At 43.4% G+C, this 26,254-nt stretch overlaps 1 protein-coding gene across 2 annotated transcripts in view; it reads left to right on the plus strand.

Moving 5' to 3' along the window:
• The first annotated feature begins 225 nt into the window (after positions 1-225).
• The window catches only part of tbk1 (TANK-binding kinase 1), a 36,851-nt gene continuing 10,822 nt past the window's right edge, over positions 226-26,254 (plus strand). The window contains exons 1-15 of one of the 2 annotated variants that reach the window (XM_085769420.1): positions 226-247; positions 3,415-3,518; positions 3,624-3,764; positions 6,161-6,290; positions 8,330-8,511; positions 9,941-10,101; positions 11,952-12,062; positions 13,856-14,035; positions 16,918-17,114; positions 17,645-17,703; positions 18,910-19,001; positions 20,411-20,512; positions 20,657-20,735; positions 23,711-23,832; positions 25,256-25,332. In XM_085769420.1, the coding sequence (XP_085625546.1) occupies positions 3,432-3,518; positions 3,624-3,764; positions 6,161-6,290; positions 8,330-8,511; positions 9,941-10,101; positions 11,952-12,062; positions 13,856-14,035; positions 16,918-17,114; positions 17,645-17,703; positions 18,910-19,001; positions 20,411-20,512; positions 20,657-20,735; positions 23,711-23,832; positions 25,256-25,332 (1,720 nt within the window). In that variant the 5' untranslated portion in view covers positions 226-247; positions 3,415-3,431. Of the gene's footprint in view, positions 248-702; positions 737-3,414; positions 3,519-3,623; positions 3,765-6,160; positions 6,291-8,329; positions 8,512-9,940; positions 10,102-11,951; positions 12,063-13,855; positions 14,036-16,917; positions 17,115-17,644; positions 17,704-18,909; positions 19,002-20,410; positions 20,513-20,656; positions 20,736-23,710; positions 23,833-25,255; positions 25,333-26,254 lie in introns of those variants that run through there. The other variant, XM_085769421.1, reaches the window with a different exon arrangement.

The following is a 26,254-nucleotide window of genomic DNA, read 5'->3' on the forward strand; positions in this document are numbered from 1 at the left end:
AACATTTCCAACTTCAACTGTTGGGATAAATTAATGTAATTAGTTGCATAGACATGTATGTATGTCTATGATTAGTTGATTAGTGTTTGATGAGTGCGCTCAGTTCGTCTCTACTCGGGGTTTTACGGTAACGCAGCTTCTGGTTCTGGCCACGCCCCCCTCGGTGTGACGCCGCCGCTGATTGGTCGGCGGCTGTCACGTGACGCAGACGCAGACCGGAAGAGAAGCACTGGGCCGCGGAAAGAAGGTGAGGAAATAAACAAAACTCAACATGAAGCCGTTTTTAACCGTTTAAACCGTAAAAACGGCGTCTTTTCTCCGGTACCGACCCAACTCCCGGACCTGTTCTCCACCGGACCCGGTTGGGCTCGTGCGCTGCGGCGGGTTTCAACGGGTTTTAACGGTTTTAACGGATCGTGTTTCTGACGGACTGAAAGTGAAAACACTGCGGGTTCGATTCCGCACCGGAAAAAATCACCGCAGTTTCCCGGTAGAACCAGAAACCAGAACCCCCGGTACCGACAGAGGTTCGACTGTGTTGACACGGACTGGACCGGCCCGGTTCTCAGGTTCGAGTCCCTGTTAGTGGTGGAGGTCTGTGCCGTCATTTGGCTCAGCGGTTCTGGTCTCGAACTCTGGCAGTTCTCTCTCCTCTTCCTCCGGTAGAACCGAACCGGGACCGACCGTACGGGACCAGAACCAGAACCAGAAGCTGCCGAGGCTCCGTGACGTCACGGTGAGTCTGCTTTGCTGCTCGCGGCTCGAGGCCTAAAATTAAAAAAACGGGAATTTCCCACCGGTGACGTCACAGCGCCGAGGTTAAAAAAAACTTTATTTACAACCGACACTTCCGGGTTCACACCGACTCTCTGATATAATAGATATAATAGATAGATATATAATCAATAATCAATAATAACAGCAGCGTGTGGGCGGAGCTTCAGCTGTGACCTCAGACCTCAGGTCAGATCAGTGATAACACCACTCACTGTTTGTTTGGGCTCCCTTACCTGAAGAAAAAAAAACAAGGAAAAAGCGACATAACATAACCTTTATTATCAACCTTATTATTTTAATGGCAAAATTTCATATTCACAAATGTAAGTTCATTAAAAAAAAACCTTCCTTTACTGCTTTTAACGGTGAGCTCAAGCAAAAGGCTACATAACCTCCATAAAATTTTCAAACCACCAGAAAGCGATTAAGACTATCAATATATGTGAAAACTTGAAAAAAAATTTGTAAACTTATAAATTCCCCCTGGCGTATAATATAAATGTGCTTTATAAATTGCATTTTACCATGAAAAAATACACAGTTTTTATTTGGACCTAACCAACTCACGTATCCCTCCGCCCAGGGTTAGCGCCCGCCAATCAGCAGTTGGTTAGGTCCAAATAAAAACTGTGTTTTTCCTGAAAAAATTATATTATAGTGAACAATGGAACTGTGTATTTATTTTTCAGGTAAAACCTCTTTTAGGCCGTGAAAATAGGCCGTTTCTTTGGGTCTGTTCACAACACTGTATGTTGTAAATCTCTGGGCAGGGCTATTATGGGCTGGCGTTGCTAACGGGAGGAGTGCAGAGAGTCTTCTACTGCAATTAAAGTACTTAGGGGCTATTTGGAGATCATACAACCCCACTTTAAAAAATGATACTATCCCTTTAACCCATTGATCAGTATTGATGGATATTGATCTGTATATTGATCGGTATTGTTCAGTATTGATAGGCATTGATGGGTATTGATACATATTGATGGGTATTGACAGTGTTGGGAAAGTTCACTTTCTACATGAACTAGTTCAAAGTTCAGTTCACAAATTTTAAAATGAACTAGTTCAGTTCATAGTTCATTATTCAAAATTTTGAACTAAGTTCACGGTTCCAAAACTGAACTAGTTCATAGTTCTTTTTTCTTTTCTTTTTTTTTTTTCCAATATGTTTCTACAAGCTATTATTTTTCAAAATTATTGCCTCAGCCCATATCGAACCAGACAGCTATTATTTTAGCAGTTTTAACCAGTATTAGTTATAGTTACTACTTTACCCAAAAAGTAACTGAGTTAGATGTGTCTAATGTGTGTACGTTTGTAGCCTATTTGTGTTTATTAATCTAAAAACAGAGCGTGAGAGAGAAACACACACACACACACACACAGCTGAGGGGCAGAAGCGCTTCTCGACCGCGCGGAGAAGCGTCTGATGTGAACAGGAGGACCACGGCGCGTCCGGTGTGGCCCCAGCGTAACCCCCGTTTATCTTTTACAAAAGACGGTTTATAAAATAAATAGAGTATCTTTGCTTTTACTAACCAACTGGGTCAGTATTCCTCCAGACAGACAGACGGCTCCGCGACACGCTGTATCACTCCGCCTCTTCCATGCGCCGCTGATCCAAACAGCTGATAGGTGTTGCCAGATTGGGTGGTTTTTCCGCTACATATTAAGGCCTGTTTACAGTGTGTTTTAGCTGGGTTTTCTATGGAAATCTGGCTCACTCCTGAACGGAGTCGAGAGCGGCGTTCACAAACGCCAGAATGAACGCGTTCACAATAACGTTCATCAAGCAGAAATACCCACGTTCAGTTCACGTTCAACCAAAATATGAACGAGTTCATGAACGATCGTTCATTGAACGCGTTCAGGCACAACACTGGGTATTGATGGGTATTGATCAGTATTGATGGGTATATTGATGGGTATTTATCGGTATATTGATGGGTATTGATCAGTATATTGATGGGTTTTTATCGGTATATTGATGGGTTTTTATCGGTATATTGATGGGTTTTTATCGGTATATTGATGGGTTTTTATCGGTATATTGATGGGTTTTTATCGGTATATTGATGGGTATTTATCGGTATATTGATGGGTATACGCATTGATGGGTATTGATGGGTTTTTATCGGTATATTGATGGGTTTTTATCGGTATATTGATGGGTTTTTATCGGTATATTGATGGGTTTTTATCGGTATATTGATGGGTATTTATCGGTATATTGATGGGTATTGATAGGTATATTGATGGGTATACGCATTGATGGGTATTGATGGGTTTTTATCGGTATATTGATGGGTTTTTATCGGTATATTGATGGGTTTTTATCGGTATATTGATGGGTTTTTATCGGTATATTGATGGGTTTTTATCGGTATATTGATGGGTTTTTATCGGTATATTGATGGGTATTGATAGGTATATTGATGGGTATACGCATTGATGGGTATTGATGGGTTTTTATCGGTATATTGATGGGTTTTTATCGGTATATTGATGGGTTTTTATCGGTATATTGTTCAGTATTGATGGGTATTGATCAGTATTGATGGGTATATTGATGGGTATTGATGGGTATTTTTCAGTATTGATACTTGTATTGATCGTATTGATGTTCTGTGTGTTCAGGACCAGTGGCCGTCAGGATGCAGAGCACCACCAACTACCTGTGGCTGATCTCAGACCTGCTGGGTCAGGGCGCCACGGCCAACGTCTACCGAGGCCGACACAAGGTGGGTCAGAGGTCAGAGGTCAGAGAGCCAATCACAGGGCGCCGCGGGGTCGCATCGCCATGGAAACAGCCTTTCACCTGTCCATCTGTGTGTGTGTGTGTGTAGAAAACGGGCGACCTGTACGCGGTGAAGGTCTTCAACAACCTGAGCTTCCTGCGGCCGCTCGACGTCCAGATGAGAGAGTTCGAGGTTCTGAAGAAACTGAACCACAAGAACATCGTCAAGCTGTTCGCCGTGGAGGAGGAGGTGGGTCACATTTCATTTCATTTTTCTTTTTCCTTTATTTGTTCGAGAGGGACAGTGTACATTAATGAACATTTTAAAAAGATAAAATGTAAATGCACTCAATTATAGCCAATAGGCTAACTTCCGTTGGCAGTCCCCCTGCCGGATGGAGCACGGCAATGAGACCTGTAATAAAGGAGCAAATTACATTAAGACAAATAGCACAATATCTACAACAGCAACATTACACTTTAACCCCCCCACCCCTCCCACCCATACGCACACATGCACAAACACTATCCAATCCACAACCAGTAGCCTACTCCCTTTACCCCTCAACCACACAGGAATGTAGACATCCTCCATTCAGACAGGGGAATATTCATATCAACAACAAGAACAACAAGTACATGTCAAATTACACTTAATTAATGAAGCCATGTACTACAGGGGATTCAGGGACTAGTGTTCACAGATTTGGTTTTCTATTAACCATTTCTTTAGATTGGCTTTAAATGCACCGTATGAAATGGACTCTCTTATGTTTTGTGGTATTGTATTCCACTCTTTGCCTGACCTACAGGAAAACACTGACTGACCAAATAAAGTTTTTCTAAATGGGATCTCGCAATCTCCTCTAGCCGCCGCTCTAGTACCACTTGTTGCAGGTGATCTGAATTGTATAAAGCCAGTCACACATGACCAGTCACATGACCAGCTGGATGGGGGAGGGGGGGGGGTCTATGGCAAAACATTTTAACATTTAGAAGCCAGACTGGATGTGTTGCAGATCTCTGTAATTCAGTTTTGCTGAGTCAAAAAGAATATTCCCGATATCTACAACTCCGTTCTTCCTTCACTGTAACCATTCATGTGTATGGGGTTTGTCATTACAGATATCTACAGTTCAGCTGCAGATATCCACTATGTGAATTACAGATATCTGGAACTGAATTACCACTAGTACTAATTCCAGTTACAGATATCTACAACTTGATTCTGACTAGTCATAATTCCAGTTCTAGATATCTTTAATTCACCTCAGTTACAGATATCGACATGTCCCTGTTCAGATATCTGTAATTAAGTTTTGACTAGGAGAAATGAAGTTGTAGATATCTGTAACTGGAATCAGTACTAGTGGTAATTCAGTTCCAGATATCTGTAATTCACATAGTGGATATCTGCAACTGAACTGTAGATATCTGTAATGACAAACCCCATACACATGAATGGTTACAGTGAAGGAAGAACGTAGTTGTGGATCTGAAATGTTCTTTGTGACGAGAGGCAAAACTGAATTACAGAGATCTGGAATAAAAAATCCAACTATTCAAAATGTAGTTAGGACCAGTCAGAAAGACGTTGTTGATATCTACAATGTTAAGTCCGGAGAGTCAAACTGAGCTTTTAAATGTTAAATCCGTTCACTGGGGGTGAGTGGTGTGGTCACATGTCTGACTTCCTCCTGAGGGGGAGTTGTGGATTCTCCAAGTGAAGACCACTTCCACGTTCAAAAAGCTGCAGTTCCTCGGCTGGGACCAGAAGAGACCAGTTCTCCATTGACCGCCATGGTAAAATAGACTTTACAGCTTAAAGGGATAGTTCATCCGAAATTTAAGTTTCAGAGTCCTCCGTGGCTTCTCTGAGTTACAGCGGGGCTCCGTGCAGCACTGCATGTCCATATGACGGTTGAGAACGGAGCTCACTTTTCTTCGTCCAGAAAGACACACCAAAAAACATCCAGATACCTCCATGCTGCTCGTCTGTAATGTCCCTCTGGTATTGAAGCCCCGACATGAGAAATTGTTCCGAAAAAAATTAAATAAGTCTATATTTTAAGCTTGTTTGTGGCGGAAGCTCCCAGTACTGCTCTTCCTGGTCCGTCCAAATCTCGCGTGATTTGCATTGACCCCCAGTTCACGGCTCTGCAGAGCAACACTGGGAGCTTCCGCTACAAAACAAGCTTAAAATATAGACTTATTAAAATTTTTTCGGAACAATTTCTCATGTCGGGGCTTCAATACAAGAGGGACATTACATACGAGCAGCATGGAGGTATCTGGATGTTTTTTGGTGTGTCTTTTTGTTACGAAGACAGTTGGTATCCATTTGCAACCGTCATATGGACATGCACTGCTACGCCGAGACCCCCTGTAACTCAGAGAAGCCACGGAGGACTCTGAAACTTCTCCCAGCCCTTAGTCCACATGAGGGGGAGGAGATAATGAGAAATGAGTGAACTATCCCTGTAATGCTGCCTGTTATTGTTGGGATGCTGCTGCCCAACTCCTGCTCCTCAGGCAAACGGAGCGAAGGCAAATACGTCTGAGGAGTTTACTGTAATAACCTAAAGAAATCGTAACTAATTAGCTTGCTCGTCTTCTTCCCTCCTCTCTCTCTCCCCCCCCATCCAGTCCAACACGCGTCACAAGGTGCTGGTGATGGAGTACTGTCCCTGTGGGAGTCTCTACACCGTCCTGGAGGAGTCGTCCAACGCCTACGGTCTCCCCGAGGACGAGTTCCTCATCGTGCTGCACGACGTCGGTGAGCAGCAACACGTCTGTCTGTCCTCTGTCTCTCAACTTTCTCAACTAGTTCTCAACTAGTCTCACTCTGGGTCATTAAGTCGTGACCCACTTTTATAGAATTCAAACCAAGAATCCATTTTTTTTAAAGCCTTTAAAAACTCATTTATCTCTTTATTGAGCAAAGTGCATTTCAGAGCACATGAATGAAACTGAGGAGTTACCATGACAACTGCATGTACGGAAGTGAATAAAAATAATATCAAACTGCACAAAACGGAGACCAACAAAACGATATATTTGACTTCTAATGCATCTCTGCATTCAGAGCATGTTCACTAAAGTGAATAAATATCAAATTGCACAAAATAAAGACCCACAAAACAAAACCAGATTCACTGCATTCAGGCCACATTAAAGGTGTACAGAAATGGCCGTTTGTCCTGTTTGTCGCGCCGAGCTGTCACGAGCTGCAACACGAGTTTACCCGAGTAAGGAAAATGAATTTGATTGGTCGTTATCGAGCGGGCGGGATATTCAAAGTTTGGGGCGAGCCCGAGCTCCGTGTGTGTGTGCGTGTCTCAGACGTTTGAATGACGGATGACGGATCCAATATCAGTGGCTAGTGAATCGTGTACAGGCTGACGTATAATCCGTGCGCCTGCATTATCTAATACGAAAAAAAAACTACACTAAAATACACACTTTCATCACGGATTTACTCAAAAATAGAATTTTGCACAAAGTTTGGCCTACATCGTCTGATAGATGAGTTATTACACTAATTTTATGACCCAGAGTGGGCTCAAATTCAATTTTCTTTTCTGTACACCTTTAATAAGAAACTGATATCTTTGCATTCAAAGCAAATGGAGCAAATAATAAGAAAGTGTCTCGTCTGCCTTTCAAAATAAGTTATTTTTCAAAATAAAAGACATGTCCAACATCAGATGTGCATTAAATATTAGGGCTGGGCCAAAACATTTATTTTTATATTAATCGCGATTTTTTTTCTGGCGATTTTTAAAAATCGATTCTCATATTTTTTTAATTTATTTTTGGTGGGGGGGCGACCAATCTTAATTGTACGATCATGTATTCTTTCTGTGCCATTACACTCGACAAAGTCAAACCGGCCTGTTGTTGTGTTGGTTTGTTCACAGATATCTACGTGAACAAACGAACACAACAGACAAACTGATGTGATGTGTGTATTGTTTTTTGTAAATATGACGTATGATGTATTGTCAAGTGTTTGGTTCAACCTGCTCTTGTTTAAGGAAAGAAAATCACAATAAATGAAATATAAAATTGCAATACTTGGTAAAATCGAATCAATGCAATACTTGTTTAATCAGAATCACAATTTAAATTGAATCGGGACCCAAAAATCATTAGAGAATCGAATCGGCACAAAAGCATATCGGCCCTGCCCTATGAATGAATGAATGAATGTTTTATTTTCGTGTCATGCCACCACTGTGGTCCATCCCATACGAGATTACAAGACACAATAACAAATACAAAAAACAAAAACTAGACAGTCCTTCCTGTTGGTGTTACCTGCCACACAGGTGTGACATAAATAAACAACTTAAGATTACTTTCAGTTCTCAACTATACATCGCTCTTCGTCTCGTTGCCCAAGCCTTTTCAAGAAATAAAGAAAATGCAAAAATATTCAAATGAAAAAGAAGTTTTAGCTTCTCAGCATCATCTAACCACACAAACTCGTTATTTGGATCTACTTTACTGAACAGTTTGTGTCTTATAGAGTCATAGAAAGGACAGTTGAACACAAAATTAATTTCATTCTCCACCTCTTGGATGTCACATAAATTACAAACTCTATCGTCTTCTGCTGTGCCGACGTATCTGCCTCTGGTCTCCATATGAAGACCAAAAATACCCTATTAAATATTATTTACTTTTTTGACCAGTGGTCCGCGACCCATCCAGAACTTTTGGGTCCCGACCCACCAGTTGAGATTGAACCACTGTGTTAGTGTGTGTGTGCTGCTCTCTGATTGGCTGCTGCCCCCCCCATCCCCTCCACAGTGGCCGGTATGAACCACCTGAGGGAGTACGGCATCGTGCACCGAGACATCAAACCAGGAAACATCATGCGTGTGATCGGAGAGGACGGCTGCTCCGTCTACAAACTCACAGACTTCGGCGCCGCCAGAGAACTGGAGGACGACGAGCAGTTCGTCTCTCTGTACGGGACCGAGGAGTATCTGGTAACCACCGATCAATAATCAATAACCAATAACCAGTAGAGAGGAGGAGGAGGAGGAGGAGAAAGGAGGGAGGGAGGAGTATCTGGTAACAATCAATAATCAATAACCAATAACCAGTAGAGAGGAGGAGGAGAGGGAGAAAGGAGAGAAAGGAAAGGGAGAAGGAGAGAGAGGAGGAGGGAGATGGAGAGGGAGGAGGAGAGGGAGGAGGAGGGAGAAAGGAGAGAGAGAAGGAGAGGGAGAAAGGAGAGAGAGAAGGAGAAAGGAGAGAGAGAAGGAGAGGGAGAAAGGAGAGAAAGGAGAGGGAGAAGGAGGGAGAAGGAGAGGGAGAAATGAAAGGAAGGAGGAGGGAGAAAGGAAAGGGATGAGGAGGGAGAAAGGAGAGAGAGAAGGAGAGGGAGAAAGGAGAGAGAGAAGGAGAAGGAGAAAGGAGAGAGAGAAGGAGAGGGAGAAAGGAGAGAAAGGAGAGGGAGAAGGAGGGAGAAGGAGAGGGAGAAATGAAAGGAAGGAGGAGGGAGAAAGGAAAGGGATGAGGAGGGAGAAAGGAGAGAGAGAAGGAGAGGGAGAAAGGAGAGAGAGAAGGAGAGAAAGGAGAGGGAGAAGGAGAGAGAGAAGGAGAGGGAGAAAGGAGAGGGAGAAATGAGAAGGAGGAGGAGGGAGATGGAGAGGGAGGAGGAGGGAGAAAGGAAAGGGAGAAGGAGAGAGAGGAGGAGGGAGATGGAGAGGGAGGAGGAGGAGGAGGAGAGAGAAGGAGGAGGGAGATGGAGAGGGAGGAGGAGGGAGATGGAGAGGGAGGAGGAGGAGAGAGAAGGAGGAGGGAGATGGAGAGGGAGGAGGAGGAGAGAGAAGGAGGAGGGAGATGGAGAGGGAGGAGGAGGAGAGGGAGGAGGAGGGAGATGGAGAGGGAGGAGGAGGGAGATGGAGAGGGAGGAGGAGGAGAGAGAAGGAGGAGGGAGATGGAGAGGGAGGAGGAGGAGAGAGAAGGAGGAGGGAGATGGAGAGGGAGGAGGAGGAGAGGGAGGAGGAGGGAGATGGAGAGGGAGGAGGAGGGAGATGGAGGAGAGAGAAGGAGGAGGGAGATGGAGAGGGAGAAATGAGAAGGAGGAGGAGGGAGAAGGAGCGGGAGATTTAGCTTCAGCATTTAGCTTCTGTTTACCTGTGTGGATGTGGGCGGAGCCTGCTGTGACATCATCATCATGGTGTGTGTGTGTGTGTGTGTGTGTGTGTGTGTGTGTGTGTGTGTGTGTGTGTGTGTGTGTGTGTGTGTGTGTGTGTGTGTGTGTGTGTGTGTGTGTGTGTGTGTGTGTGTGTGTGTGTGTGTGTGTGTGTGTGTGTGTGGTGTGTGTGTGTGTGTGTGTGTGTGTGTGTGGTGTGTGTGTGTGTGTGTGTGTGTGTGTGTGTGTGTGTGTGTGTGTGTGTGTGTGTGCAGCACCCAGACATGTATGAGCGCGCCGTGCTGAGGAAGGATCACCAGAAGAAGTACGGCGCCACCGTGGACCTGTGGAGCATCGGAGTCACCTTCTACCACGCCGCCACGGGAAGTCTTCCCTTCAGACCGTTTGAAGGACCGAGGAGGAACAAGGAAGTCATGTGAGGAGGGGGGGGAGGGGAGGAAAGAGGGGGAGAGGAAGAGGAGGGAGAAAAGAGAGAGAGGAGGAGGGAGGAGAAAGGAGTGGTAGGAGGAGGGAGGAGGAGAAAGGAGAGGGAGGAGGAAAGGGAGAAAGGGATGAGAAGAAAGGAGAGGGAGGAGGAGAAAGGAGAGAGAGGAGGAGAGGGAGGAGGAAAGGGAGAAAGGGATGAGGAGAAAGGAGAGGGAGGAGGAGAGGGAGAAAGGGAGGAGGAGAAAGGAGAGAGAGGAGGAGAGGGAGAAAGGAAAGGGAGGAGGAGAGGGAGAAAGGGAGAAAGGAAAGGGAGGAGGAGAGGGAGAAAGAGAGAAAGGAGAGGGAGAAAAGAGAGAGAGGAGGAGGGAGAAGGGAGAGGAAGGAGGAGAGGGAGAAAGGGAAGGGAGGAGGAGAAAGGAGAGGGAGGAGGAAAGGGAGAAAGGGATGAGGAGAAAGGAGAGGGAGGAGGAGAAAGGAGAGAGAGGAGGAGAGGGAGGAGGAAAGGGAGAAAGGGATGAGGAGAAAGGAGAGGGAGGAGGAGAGGGAGAAAGGGAGGAGGAGAAAGGAGAGAGAGGAGGAGAGGGAGAAAGGAAAGGGAGGAGGAGAGGGAGAAAGGGAGAAAGGAAAGGGAGGAGGAGAGGGAGAAAGAGAGAAAGGAGAGGGAGAAAGGAGAGAGAGGAGGAGGGAGAAAGGAAAGGGAGGAGGAGAGGGAGAAAGGGAGAAAGGAAAGGGAGGAGGAGAGGGAGAAAGAGAGAAAGGAGAGGGAGAAAAGAGAGAGAGGAGGAGGGAGAAGGGAGAGGAAGGAGGAGAGGGAGAAAGGGAAGGGAGGAGGAGAAAGGAGAGGGAGGAGGAAAGGGAGAAAGGGATGAGGAGAAAGGAGAGGGAGGAGGAGAAAGGAGAGAGAGGAGGAGAGGGAGGAGGAAAGGGAGAAAGGGATGAGGAGAAAGGAGAGGGAGGAGGAGAGGGAGAAAGGGAGGAGGAGAAAGGAGAGAGAGGAGGAGGGAGATGGAGAGGGAGGAGGAGAGGGAGAAAGGGAGAAAGGAAAGGGAGGAGGAGAGGGAGAAAGAGAGAAAGGAGAGGGAGAAATGAGAGAGAGGAGGAGGGAGAAAGGAAAGGGAGGAGGAGAGGGAGAAAGGGAGAAAGGAAAGGGAGGAGGAGAGGGAGAAAGAGAGAAAGGAGAGGGAGAAAGGAGAGAGAGGAGGAGGGAGAAGGGAGAGGAAGGAGGAGAGGGAGAAAGGGAAGGGAGGAGGAGAAAGGAGAGAGAGGAGGAGAGGGAGAAAGGAAAGGGAGGAGGAGAGGGAGAAAGGAGAGAGAGGAGAAAGGAGAGAGAGGAGGAGGGAGAAGGGAGAGGAAGGAGGAGAAAGGAGAGGGAGGAGAGGGAGAAAGGGAAGGGAGGAGGAGAAAGGAGAGAGAGGAGGAGAGGGAGAAAGGAAAGGGAGGAGGAGAGGGAGAAAGGAGAGAGAGGAGAAAGGAGAGAGAGGAGGAGGGAGAAGGGAGAGGGAGGAGGAGAAAGGAGAGAGAGGAGGAGAGGGAGAAAAGAAAGGGAGGAGGAGAAAGGAGAGAGAGGAGGAGAGGGAGAAAGGAAAGGGAGGAGGAGGAGAGGGAGAAAGGGAAGGGAGGAGGAGAAAGGAGAGAGAGGAGGAAAGGGAGGAGGAGAGGGAGAAAGGAGAGAGAGGAGGAGGGAGAAAGGGAAGGGAGGAGGAGAAAGGAGAGAGAGGAGGAGAGGGAGAAAGGGAAGGGAGGAGAAGAAAGGAGAGAGAGGAGGAGAAAGGAGAGAGAGGAGGAGGAGGAGGAGGAGGTGTACATCAGACTGACCCTCTCCCTCTCTCTCTCTCCCAGGTATAAGATCATCACGGAGAAACCTTCTGGAACGATCTCCGGACACCAGAAGTGTGAGAACGGGAAGATCGAGTGGAGCACGGAGATGCCGGTGTCCTGCAGCCTGTCCAAGTAGGAGGCCCCGCCCCCTGGCTATGACATCACCACCATCACCTCCTTTTAGTCTCTTTTCTAGCTTTTTGTACAACAAATTTACAAACATCACGCAAATTATATTTTGACTCGATTGATTGAGAAAAACCTTTGTACACAGACAGGGAGTAACTTTATATATATTTCTTTATTTCAGACTCTGGGTCCATAGCAAAAAAACAACACAAGACGTAATACAACACAACAACAGACAATAAAAAAGCTAAAACATAGAAACAGAAATTTACACCACTGATATCAAAAATAGAATTACTATAAAGTTAAAAAGAGGCAACTGCACCAGTGTCTCCAGAACAGAGATTGATACCTGATGGAGCTACAGTTGATGTGGGTCAGACTGTTGATTATCTGGTTTTCTGAGGCATCAAGCTGACACATACATCTATACATCATACCCAGGGGGCAAAATCCCAGCTTTTTGAAAAACGGACAGGGAGCGTTGTAAAAGGTTCAACAGCAGAAATGATCTCTAGGAACTTGAAGGATTAAAACCTGGGTGGACAACCCGGTCAACTAGCTGCTGGAAAGCTACAGGGACCAAAACCCCTTTACTGGGTCATTTTGCTGGAGAAATGATGTAAATGCAAATATTTAGGTACTACAATGGCATAAATAGTCATACAACTATAACATTTGGCAGAGAGTATCTTGACACATAGGGGGAGGCAGGAAAAAAACATTCTGGGGTTTGTTGCAACTCGATTTTAAGATATCACCCTCAACATCCCAAAAAAGACCAAAAAAAGTACTGTTCGCCTGACAAATTCTAATGAAAATTATTATTTATATAAAATATCTATGCTTAACATGTATATAGAAAATTCCCTTAATTCATAAGCTTCCATTTGAGTCTAAGATAGCCTTTCTACTAGCTACTGGAAAGCTACAGGCTGTCTCCAAACAATGCAACACCTGTTGTGAAAAACTACATGTTAACTGGCCTGATCAGAAACCATTCTGTTTCTGGTTTCCCCAAAGTGAACAGATAGATAGAGGAGACCGTTGGCCACAGCAAGTGGAGCTTTTGAGATAGAAAGGCTATCTTGGACTCAAATGGAAGCTGATGAATTAAGGAAGTTTTCTATATACATGTTAGGCATAGATATTCTCCATAAAGTGCTGAAAAATAATAATTTTCATGAGAATTTGTCAGGCGAACAGTACTTTTTTTGGTCTTTTTTGGGATGTTGAGGGTGATATCTTAAAATTGAGTTGCAACAAACCCCAGAATCTTTTTTTCCTGCCTCCCCCTATGTGTCAAGATACTCTCTGCCAAATGTTATAGTTGTATGACTATTTATGCCATTGTAGTAGCTAAATATTTGCATTTACATCATTTCTCCAGCAGAATGACCCCAGAAAGGGGTTTTGTCCCCTGTAGCTTTCCAGCAGCTAGTTGACCAGGTTGTCCACCCAGGTTTTAATCCTTCAAGGTCCTAGATGTCATTTCTGGTGTCAAACCTTTTACAACGCTCCGTGTCCGTTTTTTTGCTTTGCCCCCTGGGTATCAGGTTTCTGATACAGCATTAAAGGTGTTGACACGTGCATTTACAAACATTTCACTTGCACTTAACCATCGAGGTCTTTTAAGTAGGATTCTTAATGCATCATTATACGCAACCTGTAACTTTTTCATGCTTGCTGTCTTGTAGTTAACCCACAGGTATGCGGTGTACAGTGTAATTTAGCTTTAGATACATTATTTGCATTGTTTTATAATAAACCTTATCATTAAATCGCCGTGGTTACAGGGGCCTGCAGAGCCTGCTGACCCCGGTGCTGGCCAACATCCTGGAGGCCGACCAGGAGAAGTGTTGGGGCTTCGACCAGTTCTTCGCCGAGACCAACGACATCCTGCACCGCGCCGTGGTCTACGTGTTCAGCCTGCAGCAGGCCACGCTGCACCACGTCTACATCCACGAGTACAACACGTGAGCACGCCGCACGCCGCCGTCACCATGACTACCACCGCTACTTCCTCCTCTGACATCCCCCATAGCCGCTGTTGTCTGTGTTTCCTCTGAGGCCTAAACTGTCCTACAAAGGCAAAGTGCAGTATCTGTAAAAATGCCTAAAAACTGAGAAAAACAGCTTTTTACCAAGTCTATAATTGATTAGATAAAGGTGGACTGAATTAAATGTATTTTGTAGTTGGCATGGTATGGCAAAGTGGCAGATACTGCACTTTGTCTTGGTTTTACTCGAATGGAACTAGAGTTAATTATAGGATGTAGGAAATACAGTTACTCTTTGCAGATACTGCACGTTACCTTGGTTTCACAGTGCTTTTTTTTGGATGGACAGCAAAATAAAAAGCCCAGTAACTCTGGAAATTTTAGCAGAACCAATATCAGATTCTACCAGATTGAAGAGAATATGCCTTTACACTTTGGATTGGTCAAAAAAAAAAAAAAATTGAAAAAATGCAGATACTGCACTTTGCCTTTGTAGGGGAGTAAAGTCCTAAAGAGGAGGTTACGATGCAAATGACTAAATGTCGCCCACGAGTCTTAAAACTACACTACAACAACAAATATTTCTTCTCAAACATTATTTTGATGATGCACGGTGAACAACAATGGTGGCGTTTCCACTGCAGCAGGAACTTCAGAGCAGTTTCACGAGGCCGAGGCCGTTGGTGTGTTTCTCCACTAGAGCCGTTAGAATGAACTTCACTGTTCAAACAGAATTCAAATTGTTATAACAATGAGAACATTTGAAGGAGGAAACTGACGGAACTTCCAACGTGTTCTTTACGCAACAACGCAGATTTAACGTTGTGCATCGTGACATTCAGGTAATATTTTAATCAATCGATCTGTGGATCATTTGTTGCCGATCACAGATCAACTGTGATCTGTTGCTCCACTACTTATAATATTTAGATTTCCCCTCCTGAAGTTGTATATTGAGTTGGTAAAACTGATGTAAAAGTGGATGAGGGATGTAATAATAAACTGCTATAGGTTTATATATAATGAGATAAAAAAAAACATTAAATGTTCTAATATAATTGAATATTTAACATAAGAAGCGTTAGAAATTTGAATCTGAAGACTGAGACAGCCCTTGTCTCCACTGCAGGCTGCAAAGCTGCAAAAAAGCATCTACACGGCCGGAAAAAAGTTAGTTAGTTAGTTAGAAATCAATAGGCGATCGGGTGATTACGCAACGATCGAAACGACTATTTTTGATCAAGGTATTTATTATTATTAAGTTATAGTTTACAATTTAACATAAGTCCAACAGAACACACAGGGGGGGGAAAAAACCCAACCGTAAATCCCATCCACCCCCCACAAATACCAGACATACAGAGTTCACAGTATGAAATACATAGTTCAATATACAGAACTCACATAGCCAGATAACAAAAAAAGAAATACAATAATAAAGATGACTGAGGACAACAACAGAGGTTTACAGTGATATATTGTCTGCCTCCATATCTTCAACAAACATTAAGAAAGGCTGCCATATGTTATAACATTTTCTAGTAGACTCCCTGATTGTGTATCTTATCTTCTCCAACTTGATATGGTGCATGATTTCCCGAACCCAATGACTGTATGTTGGAGGTGCTGGGTCTTTCCATTTCAATAATATCAGTCTCCTAGCTAGGAGAGAGCAGAAAGCCACCATTATTCTTTCCCACATCTCCAGATGGGAGTCTATCTGAGCTACACCAAAAAGTGCAATGAATGGATTATCATTATTCGTTTCTTTTCTTTTCTTTATTATTATTACTGTCACTATTATCATATTATATACCACATTGTATATAAGTAATAGCACTCCATTAAAGGGATAGTTCAACATTTTGGCAAATTGGCTCATTGCCATAATCGCTATAGTCATAGCAGTAGGTTCGTTACCTTTAATTGTCGGTGTAAGCTGTTTTTAGAACGGAGGTGCGGAGCTGTGAGCTGCTCAGAGCTACGCTATGGAGGCTAAGGGAATTTCTTGGTTTTCCTCATCAAATACACAACCCAACAACTCCAAAAGGCTGTCGTGGACAAGTTGTGACCTGCACAATCACCACGCTATGAGATAATAATGGAACGTTACGAGATGGAGCTGTTTTAGAGGTAAATTCATGCAAAACCGCTGATGCGCGTTGCGTTCAGGGACAGTTTTTCAGCAAGCAGACTCTGTATTTACCTCGAAAACGGCTCTGTTTCGTAACGTTCCATTATTATCTCATAGTGTGGTTATTGTGCAGGTCACAACTTGTCCACGAAAGCGTTTTGGAGTTTTGGGATTGTGTATTTGATGAGTTTGATGAGGGAAACCAAGAAATTCCCTTAGCCTCCATAGCGTAGCTCCGAGCAGCCTGACGCTCCGCTCCTCCGTTCTAAAAATAGCTTACACTGACAAATAAAGGTAACGAACCTACTGCTATGACTATAGCGATTATGGCAGTGGGCCAATTTGCCAAAATGTTGAACTATCCCTTTAACCTCTCATCCACGCACACACACGCACACACACATACACCTAACACTACATTTATGTATCAACGTGGCATGTCTTTTCCTGTTGTTGTCTGTACTTATGTCAATTGTTCGTATGTTTGTCTATGTGGTTGTATGTGCTTATAACGTTTTTTTGTCACGTCACCTTGTCTATCACTTTATCACCAATAAAAAGAAAAAAAAAGTGCAATGAATGGAGACGGTGCAAACCTTTTGAAACGACAATTTAAAAGCCTAGTTTTATTAGAAAACGTCGGTCTATACTGCTGGAAAAAACAACGACTGCACGATGATCTAAACTGTCCTTGTCCTCGTCGTCCTCCTCGTGGCGTCCACAGGGCGGCGCTGTTCCAGGAGCTTCTGTCCCGGCGCTCCAGCATCCCGCTGCACCACCAGGAGCTGCTGTACGAGGGCCGGCGGCTGGCGCTGGACCCAAACCGCCAGGCCAAGACCTTCCCCAAGACCTCCAGAGACAACCCCATCATGCTGGTCAGCCGCGAGTCCGTCGCCACCGTCGGCCTCATCTTCGAAGACCGTACGTCGTTTCATTTCATTTCATTTCTTTATTTATTTATTGAATTGGGACAGTGCACATTCATTCAATCAACACTGCACTGCAAAAACTCTAAATCTAACCAAGAATATTTGTCTAATTTCTAGTCAAAATGTTATTTCCAGTCAAAATAAATCTCATTCTACTTAAAATAAGACTCATCACATTAAAGAGCAGCTTGTTTTTAGACACTTTTTACTTCTTTCAAGCAGATTTTCACTTGAAATAAGTAGAAAAATCTGATAGTGGAGCAAGTTTTTCTTTCTTATTACAAACACAAAAAACTTACTTTCACTGGCAGATTTTTCTATTTATTTCAAGTGAAAATTAGTTTGAAACAAGTGAAAATGATCTAAAAACAAGTTCATTTTTAGGTGATGAATCTTATTTTAAGTGGAAAGAGATTAGTTTTGACTAGAAATGAGACATTTTGACAAGAAATAAGACAAATATTCTTGGAAAGATTTCGCACGACGACCACAACGTTATATACACTGTGTTTCCCTCCACAGCCAGTCCTCCCAAAGTTCAGCCGCGCTACGACCTCGACCTCGACGCCAGCTACGCTAAGGTAACGCTGCCGTGTGATTGGCTGCTGGCTCTGTGTGTGTATAACAAGCCATTTTAACATTTAAAAGCCAGACTGGATGTGTGTTGCAGATCTCTGTAATTCAGTTTTGCCTCTTGTCAAAAAGAACATTTCCGATATCCACAACTACGTTCTTCCTTCACTGTAACCATTCATGTGTATGGGGTTTGTCATTACAGATATCTACAGTTCAGTTGCAGATATCCACTATGTGAATTACAGATATCTGGAACTGAATTACCACTAGTACTAATTCCAGTTACAGATATCTACAATTAGATTCTGACTAGTCATAATTCCAGTTCAAGATATCTTTAATTCACCTCAATTACAGATATCTACATGTCCCTGTTCAGATATCTGGAATTAAGTTTTTACTAGGCGAAATGAAGTTAAAGATATCTGTAAATGGAACTATGACTAGTCAGAATCAAATTGTAGATATCTGTAACTGGAATTAGTACTAGTGGTAATTCAGTTACAGATATCTGTAATTCACATAGTGGATATCTGCAACTGAACTGTAGATATCTGTAATGACAAACCCCATACACATGAATGGTTACAGTGAAGGAAGAACGTAGTTGTGGATCTGAAATGTTCTTTTTGACAAGAGGAAAAACTGAATTACAGAGATCTGGAATGAAAAATCCAACTATTCAAAATGTAGTTATGACCAGTCAGAAAGACGTTGTTGATATCTAATCTACAATGTTAATTCTGGAGAGTCAAACTTAGCTTTTAAATGCAGGGTTCCTACGCAAGTATGGAAAGTATGGAATTTGATTTTATACATTTCCAGGTCTGGAAAAGTATGGAAAATGGAAACTATTGTATGGAAATAATAATAATCTTAATATATATCTGGGTTTGGTCTCATCTGAAGTTATTTGGGTTAATTATTTTGTATGCGCTATTGCACCTAGCTACAATCTCCAGGAAATTATTTGGTGTTTTAATGAAAACAAACGATAAATTGCATGCTTTTTTTTATATTATGCACATCTATTTACTCAAATATTACAAATAATTTGATTTTTTTTTACCAGGAAGTCTGGAAAAAGTATGGAATTTGGAAATTTCAAATGTGTAGGAACCCTGTAAATGTTAAATCCTCTGGCCATAGTGTGTGTGTGCAGGTGTGTGCAGGTGCAGCAGCTGTGTCACTTCCTGTTTCCTGTTGTTCAGACTTTTGCAGGCGACGTGGGACATTTATGGAAAACCTCCGAGTCTCTGCTGGTTTATCAGGAGCTGGTGAGGAAGGGAGTCCGCGGCCTCATGTAAGTCTGTCTGTGTGTGTGTGTGTGTGTGTGTGTGTGTGTCTATGAGCCGAGCGGCTATTTTTCTAAAAGGTGGAGTGGGGCCTTATCTACCCAGAATGCATCTGTGCACCAGCGTGCTGTGGAGTTTACTGAGTAGACTCCTTCAGAATAGAAACAGAGAAGTCATTTAGTTTTGTATTTTCATGACGGTGCAGGACAGGCGTCGTCTCAGGGCGCTTTCACACCGCTAGTTCCATTATTTGCTCTGGTCCGCGTTCACACAGGCAAACCAACCAAAACTGGTCTGAACGACGTTTCCTCATCTTCCGGTAGAAATAAGCGGCAATTTGGACTTTAACAATGGAGACAACACTGTACAACACTGTACAATTAGCGCAATACAGCTCATAGATGTAGCCTACCGTTTATTAGTGGCCAAGCACGACCTCCCTCCCTCTCTCTCTCTCTCTCTCTCTCTCTCAAAAATTAGACCACGGACCCTCATTGGACAACATTTTGAAGCAAACACCAGAAATATGCAAATATTTGCACTTTTTCTAGTCAATGTACATTCAAATTACTGAATTACTGAGAAATTGGAAAGGATTGATGACAGTTTGGGGAGCCGGTCTGCTCCGTTTTGTCTCTTGGTTCAAAAATAAAACATTTTAAATGAATAACTTCTGGTCTCACTGTGTTAAAAACTAAACCTTAGCCTTATTGTCTTTGTTGAGTTGGGTTGTTGTGTCTTTTTAAAGGGATAGTTCACCCAAAATTCAAATTTCCATGCAGCAGTGCATGTCCATATAACGGTTGAGAACGGAGCTCACTTTTCTTCGTCCAAAAAGACACACCAAAAAACATCCAAATACCTCCATGCTGCTCGTATGTAATGTCCCTCTGGTATTGAAGCCCCGACATGAGAAATTGTTCTGGAAAAAATTAAATAAGTCAATATTTTAAGCTTGTTTGTAGCGGAAGCTCCCAGTGTCTCAGTTCACTGCTCTTCCTGTGTCTGTGCAAATCAATTCAATACCAGAGGCACATTACATACGAGCAGCATGGAGGTATCTGGATGTTTTTTGGTGTGTCTTTTTGTTACGAAGACAGTTGGTGTCCCTTTGCAACCGTCATATGGACATGCACTGCTACGCCGAGACCCCCTGTAACTCAGAGAAGCCACGGAGGACTCTGAAACTTCTCCCAGCCCTTAGTCCACATGAGGGGGAGGAGATAATGACGGAAATTTGAATTTTGGGTGAACTATCCCTTTAAATTAAATTAAATGAATGAAATGAATCTGTATTTATGAATGAGCAACTCTTGATTGTAAACCTGTCTGTGTGTGTGGTGTGTGTGTGTCTCTATGTGTGTGTGTGTGTGTGTCTGTCACTGTGTGTGTGTGTGTGTGTGTGTGTGTGTTGCAGAGAGCTGATGAAGGAGGACTACAGTGAGATTCAGCACAAGAAGTCAGAGGTTTTCCACCTGTGTAACTACTGCACTCAGATCCTGGAGAGAACCGAGCAGCTGTGAGACTCACACACACACACACAGACACACTGACACTCACACACACACACACACACACTCACACACACACACACACACACACACACACACACACACACACAGTGACAGACAATGTGAGCTGTGTGTGTGTGTTTCTGCTGCAGGTTCGAGGTGCTGATGCAGGGCAACATGCTGTCGACTGAGTACGACGAGATCTGTGACATGCACAAGAAGATCCTCAGAGTGAGTCCTGCTGCTGCTTAAAGGAACAGTTCACCAAAAAATAGGAAATCCAGTCATTAGTGCATCTGGAGACCCGGGAGGCCGGTTCCTAGTCCAACCAAAACTTTATATGAGAGTAATAATAGGGCCCGACACAACGAAAACGTCCATAAAACTACACAACAACCATGTAATATTCCTCCACACTGCTCGTCCGCTGCAATCCAAGTGTCCTGAAGGGAGATAGTCCAGAGTTGACTGGAAACTACGACATTTAACCCATCTCTTTAATCTGGTTTTTATGTTATAGTCTCATAGTTATTTTATTCTTCTATTTTATTATGGTACTTTCCTCTGTCTTATTATCTTTTGAGTTTTTTTATACTTTGTCATATTTCTATCCTGCATTTTATTCTATTTTATTAAAAAAAAAAAAAAAAATATATATATATATATATATATATATATTTTTTTTTTTTAATATTTTATCATATTTTATTGTGTTTTTATTTTATTTTTTACTATTGCTATATTTTATTGTTTTTGTTTCACTTCTTTTTCAATCAAAATGTAAAGCACTTTGAACGGAATTATTTGATTGATTTAGGACATTATTACAGCCTAAACAGTCCTGTATTGCACTTTGACGTTCACGCATCCCAGGCAAATTCAATCCAGGACTGTTGAGGCTGTAAAAATGTCCTAAATGTCGTAGTTTCCAGTAAACTCTGGACTATCTCCCTTCAGGACACTCTCTAACTCCTTTCCCACTGGTCAAAAAACCTGTTTAAACCCGCTAACAATCGGCTTTTGGTGTCAGTGGGAAAGGCACCGACCCAGGTCAAACGACTCGGCAAGCGACGCGGGTTAAAATCGGCTCCGATCGGCTCTCAGTGGGAACGCCAGACCCGGGTCAACCCGCTAATTCGAGACTGGGATCAAACATGGATCTATTACATCCATGGGATCAAAACATCAAACAACACCGACCAAAAACGATTGAAAAACAAAAAGAAGCGACCGTCTGTTTAACTGACGTGTTGTGATGTCGTTGCGGCCGCGGCAGACTCTCTGTCCTCCGCGGTCCTGGTGCTCCAGGTCAGCCAGACGCCTCATCTGACTCAGAGTGGACAGACCTCAACACTCCGCGGCGGCGGCTGTGGCAGGACACGGTGTTTCTTGCACCGCGGATGAGAGCGGAGCGACTGGTTTATGGTCTGTCCGATCCTCCAGCGGATTTTGGTCAATGGGAAAGGGGCCAAATGCCGATTGTTAGCCCACGTCGACCCGCTAATTGGTTGGACTAGGAACCGGCCTCCCGGGTCTCCAGATGCACTTTGAGGAATAAAAAACTACTCTGGAGTATTCATCAGCATGAGGGGGAGGCAATTTCATTTTTTGGTGAACTATTCCTTTAAGTGAACCCTGTGATTACTTTAATTGTTTCTGAAGATGAACTTGTGCTGTGATCTCAATAGACAAATAACCAAGTCCAGTTGCATTCGATTGAAACCTCCTTTGAGATACTATGACCTGGACAAATGAGAATAAGCAGAGGCTTATGCTGCGTTCATTACAACTCGGAGGTCGGGATTCCCAACTTGGAAATTTCCGACTTCCGACATCATTGCGTTCACGCTGCAGGAACTCGGGAGAAAAAAACCATGGATACCTGAAGGAAGTTTGGCATATTGTGGCTCATCGCTGAATATGAAAAATCAATGCAGCAGTAAATGATGTTTATTCTGGAGGAGAGGAGACGCTGCAGATGAGTGCACATATAATGTTACAGCCTTGATAACAGTTAAACCTTATTTCATCACATACGAGGAAACACAATTTCACATCATACAACAATCACAGCTTCATATAAACGTATTTCATACAGGCTACTGCAATAATACACAAAAATATGCATTAAAGGGATAGTTCACCCTAGAATGATATTTCGCTCATTATCTACTCACCCTCATGTTGACTAAGGGCTGGAAGAAGTCTCAGAGTCCTCCGTCCCTTCTCTGAGTTACAGGGGGTCTCGGCGTAGCAGTGCATGTCCATATAACGGTTGTAAAGGGGCACCGGAGCTCTTCGTAAAAAAACACACACAAAAAAACATCCAAATACCTCCATGATGCTCGTATGTAATGTCCGTCTTGTGCTGAAGCCCCAAATTGCGTAATTGTCCCGAAAAAAATTAAATAAGTCTATATTTTAAGCTTGTTTGTAGCGGAAGCTTCTCGAAGCTCCTCTTCCTGGTCCGTCCAAATCTCGCGTGATTTGCGCCGGCGTCAGCATGCGTCAGTGCGGTTACTGCAAATCACGCGAGATTTGGACGGACCAGGAAGAGGAGCTTCGAGAAGCTTCCGCTACAAACAAGCTTAAAATATAGACTTATTTAATTTTTTTCGGGACAATTACGCAATTTGGGGCTTCAGCACAAGACGGACATTACATACGAGCATCATGGAGGTATTTGGATGTTTTTTTGTGTGTGTTTTTTTACGAAGAGCTCTGGTGTCCCTTTGCAACCGTTATATGGACATGCACTGCTATGCCGAGACCCCCTGTAACTCAGAGAAGGGACGGAGGAATCTGAAACTTCTTCCAGCCCTTAGTCAACATGAGGGGGAGGAGATAAGGAGCGAAATATCATTCTAGGGTGAACTATCCCTTTAAAACCTCAACAAATAACTTCAAATGTCTAAATTCTAACCGTTTCAGACGAGGGCATGACGCCATGTTGTGATGTTGTCGTGACGTCAAGTCAGAAAGTCGGGGCTCTGATATGATACCCCGAGTTCCCGACCTGTAATTTCCGAGTTCGACGCCGTTCAATTCGTTTTTTACAACTCGGAGCTCGTTTTTTCCCGACTTCCGGGTTGTCTTGAACGCAGCATATGACCTGGACAAATGAGAATCTGCACCGGCTTATTGTGCTGTGATGTCATGATGACGTCATGATGATGTCATGATGACGTCATGCTGTGACGTCACAGATCTCCGGGTCCCTGGAGCCGATGGAGAGGACGAGTCAGGACGTGAAGAGTAAGTTCCTGCAGGGGGGGCTGCTGACGGACAGCTGGACGCAGCAAGTAGGGACACACCCCAAGGACAGGAAGTAAGGCTCTCTGTGTGTGTGTGTGTGTGTGTGTGTGTGTGTGTGTGTGTGTGTGTGTGTGTGTGTGTGTAAGTGTGTGTTGACAGACTGTGAACCTTCTGTGTGTGTGTGTGTGTGTGTGTAACAACTAGGGATTTGAACGACACGGGATTTGGAAAATCGATTGTCGAGGCCCATGTGTCGACTTTTTGTCGAATTGTCGGCCCTTTTTTTTTTCTTTTTTTTTTTCGACTTTTTATTTATCTACATCAGGGGTGTCAAACATGCGGCCCGCGGACCAAAACCGGCCCGGCAGAGGGTCCAAGCCGGCCCTCAGGATGAATTTGTCAAGTGGAAAAATTTGAAATTGCACATATCTTTATCAAGAAATTTCAGGATGTTCATAAATGTTTTGCAACAGGATGGTTCGTTAACTGTAAACTTCTCAATAATGTATTAAAACTATTTTTATTTATAGACTATCAAGTTATTATTTTACTGGTCCGGCCCACTTGAGATCAATTTGTGCCGTTTGTGGCCCCTGAACTAAAATGAGTTTGAGACCCCTGATCTACATGAACAAAGAACATGAGATCATCATGGGTGGTCCAGTTAAAATTAAAATATTCTATTACACATACATACATACACATACATACGCATACATCATAGTCAAATGTCACACTATTCAAGGTGCATATTCGATCCATTTTTCCCAGCGTTCCATACATTTCTCCAACTGAAGTCTTAAAACAAAAGTAAAAGTCTCTTCATACAGTGAATTTCGTGAATGATCCCGTGCCACTGGATCAGTGTTGGAGGATCTAGTTGCAACCACCTTCTGGTTATGGCTTTAATTCCTACCACCAGCCAGAAGAATCTTCAACAAGTACCTGTCCTTATTATGCAAGACTGTTTTCTGAATTTTACCGAGATATAAAATAACAAAAGAAAAATCTAAATCCACCCCTATTACTTTATTTATCTCAGTTGAAACCTCCTTCTAAAATAACTGGATTTTTGGACAGGCCCAAAAAACATGATCGGCCCTTTTTTTTTAACAGCAGCAGCAGCAGATATGCGGGGGTGGGGGGGGGTGGGGGGGGGGGGGCTGCACGTGCTTTTGTTGTGGTTTATTGTGGTTTCAGTAGAATGAGGGTCAAGTAGCTAGCCTATCCCATTTAGAAAAAGTGGATTTGTTTTATTTAAAATATTGTATTTCATCAGGGGAAAAGTGGCACTTTCTGCTGTTTATTTGAATAGGAAATATTATAAAGACAAAATGCAGTTTACACATGGAAATCCCACAAGCCCCTCAAGCCCCCTCCACATGTCAACACTCTGGTTTTTTTTGTCAAGGGGAGCGTGTGTCGAATGTCGGTCGTTTTGTCGACAAAAAGTCCCATCCTAGTAACAACTGTTGTGTGTGTGTGTGTGTGTGCAGTGTGGAGAAGATCAAAGTTCTGCTGGACGCCATCACGGCCATTTACCAACAGTTCAAGAAGGACAAAGCAGAGAGACGTGAGTCACACACACACACACACACACACACACACACACACACACACACACACACACACACACACACGGTTCATGTCACTGTGTTTCAGTCTCAGCTCAGCGTCTCCTTCTCAACACCAGGAGATGGGAGTCGTTCAGTCGATGAGTCTCGTTGTGAAGACACGTTTGTTGAAACCTTCCATCCTTTTCTTCTAAACTCTAAACACAAAACACAATTTTCAAAGTACATTCATAAAACCTCTGACTCTTCCTGCAAAAACCAAAACAGTTCAAACTGCTCCAAACCGACACACAACACTGTTGTCAGATCAGACCCCGATCAGACCCCGAGTCATTACGCAATGATAGGATCATAAAGCTGTAGAAATAATCTTTAGTGTTCAGAACAGGGAAATGCTTTTTGCAAAACAAAACTGTTTAGCACTTGTAGTAAAAAATAAAAATCACATTACAACTACAAAAGTGCATCATACAGTATCTACGGTTCAATTATTCATCTCCAGCATCTTGGGTCAAGACACAGGACCTCATACTGGTTTCTACACATCATTAACCTGAAGTGTGATCAGTTGTGAGCTGCTGTGTTGAAGTTCAGACTCCTGTGCTTTAACTGAGTTTCTCTTTTGCTAGACCAAGCTGGTTTTATTCCGGGCCGCCTAGCTGCTAACAATATGCGCAGGCTTTTTCATGTTTTGCTGGGCGCTGATTCTCTTAATGAGCCTGCAATAGCTGCATCACTTGATGCAGAGAAGGCCTTCGACAGAATTGAATGGCCTTACCTTTTTTATTCTTTTGAAAAGTTTGGTTTTGGTCCGAGGTTTATCAGTTGGGTTAAGGCCCTTTATTGTAATCCAATCTCAGCTGTCAAAATGAATGGCCTTATTTCTGATTTTTTCCCCCTGCAACGTGGAGTGAGGCAGGG

Source organism: Trachurus japonicus, chromosome 23 (genome assembly GCF_045865225.1).
Source record: "Trachurus japonicus isolate A0001 chromosome 23, Traja_1.0".
Classification (NCBI taxonomy): Eukaryota; Metazoa; Chordata; class Actinopteri; order Carangiformes; family Carangidae; genus Trachurus; species Trachurus japonicus.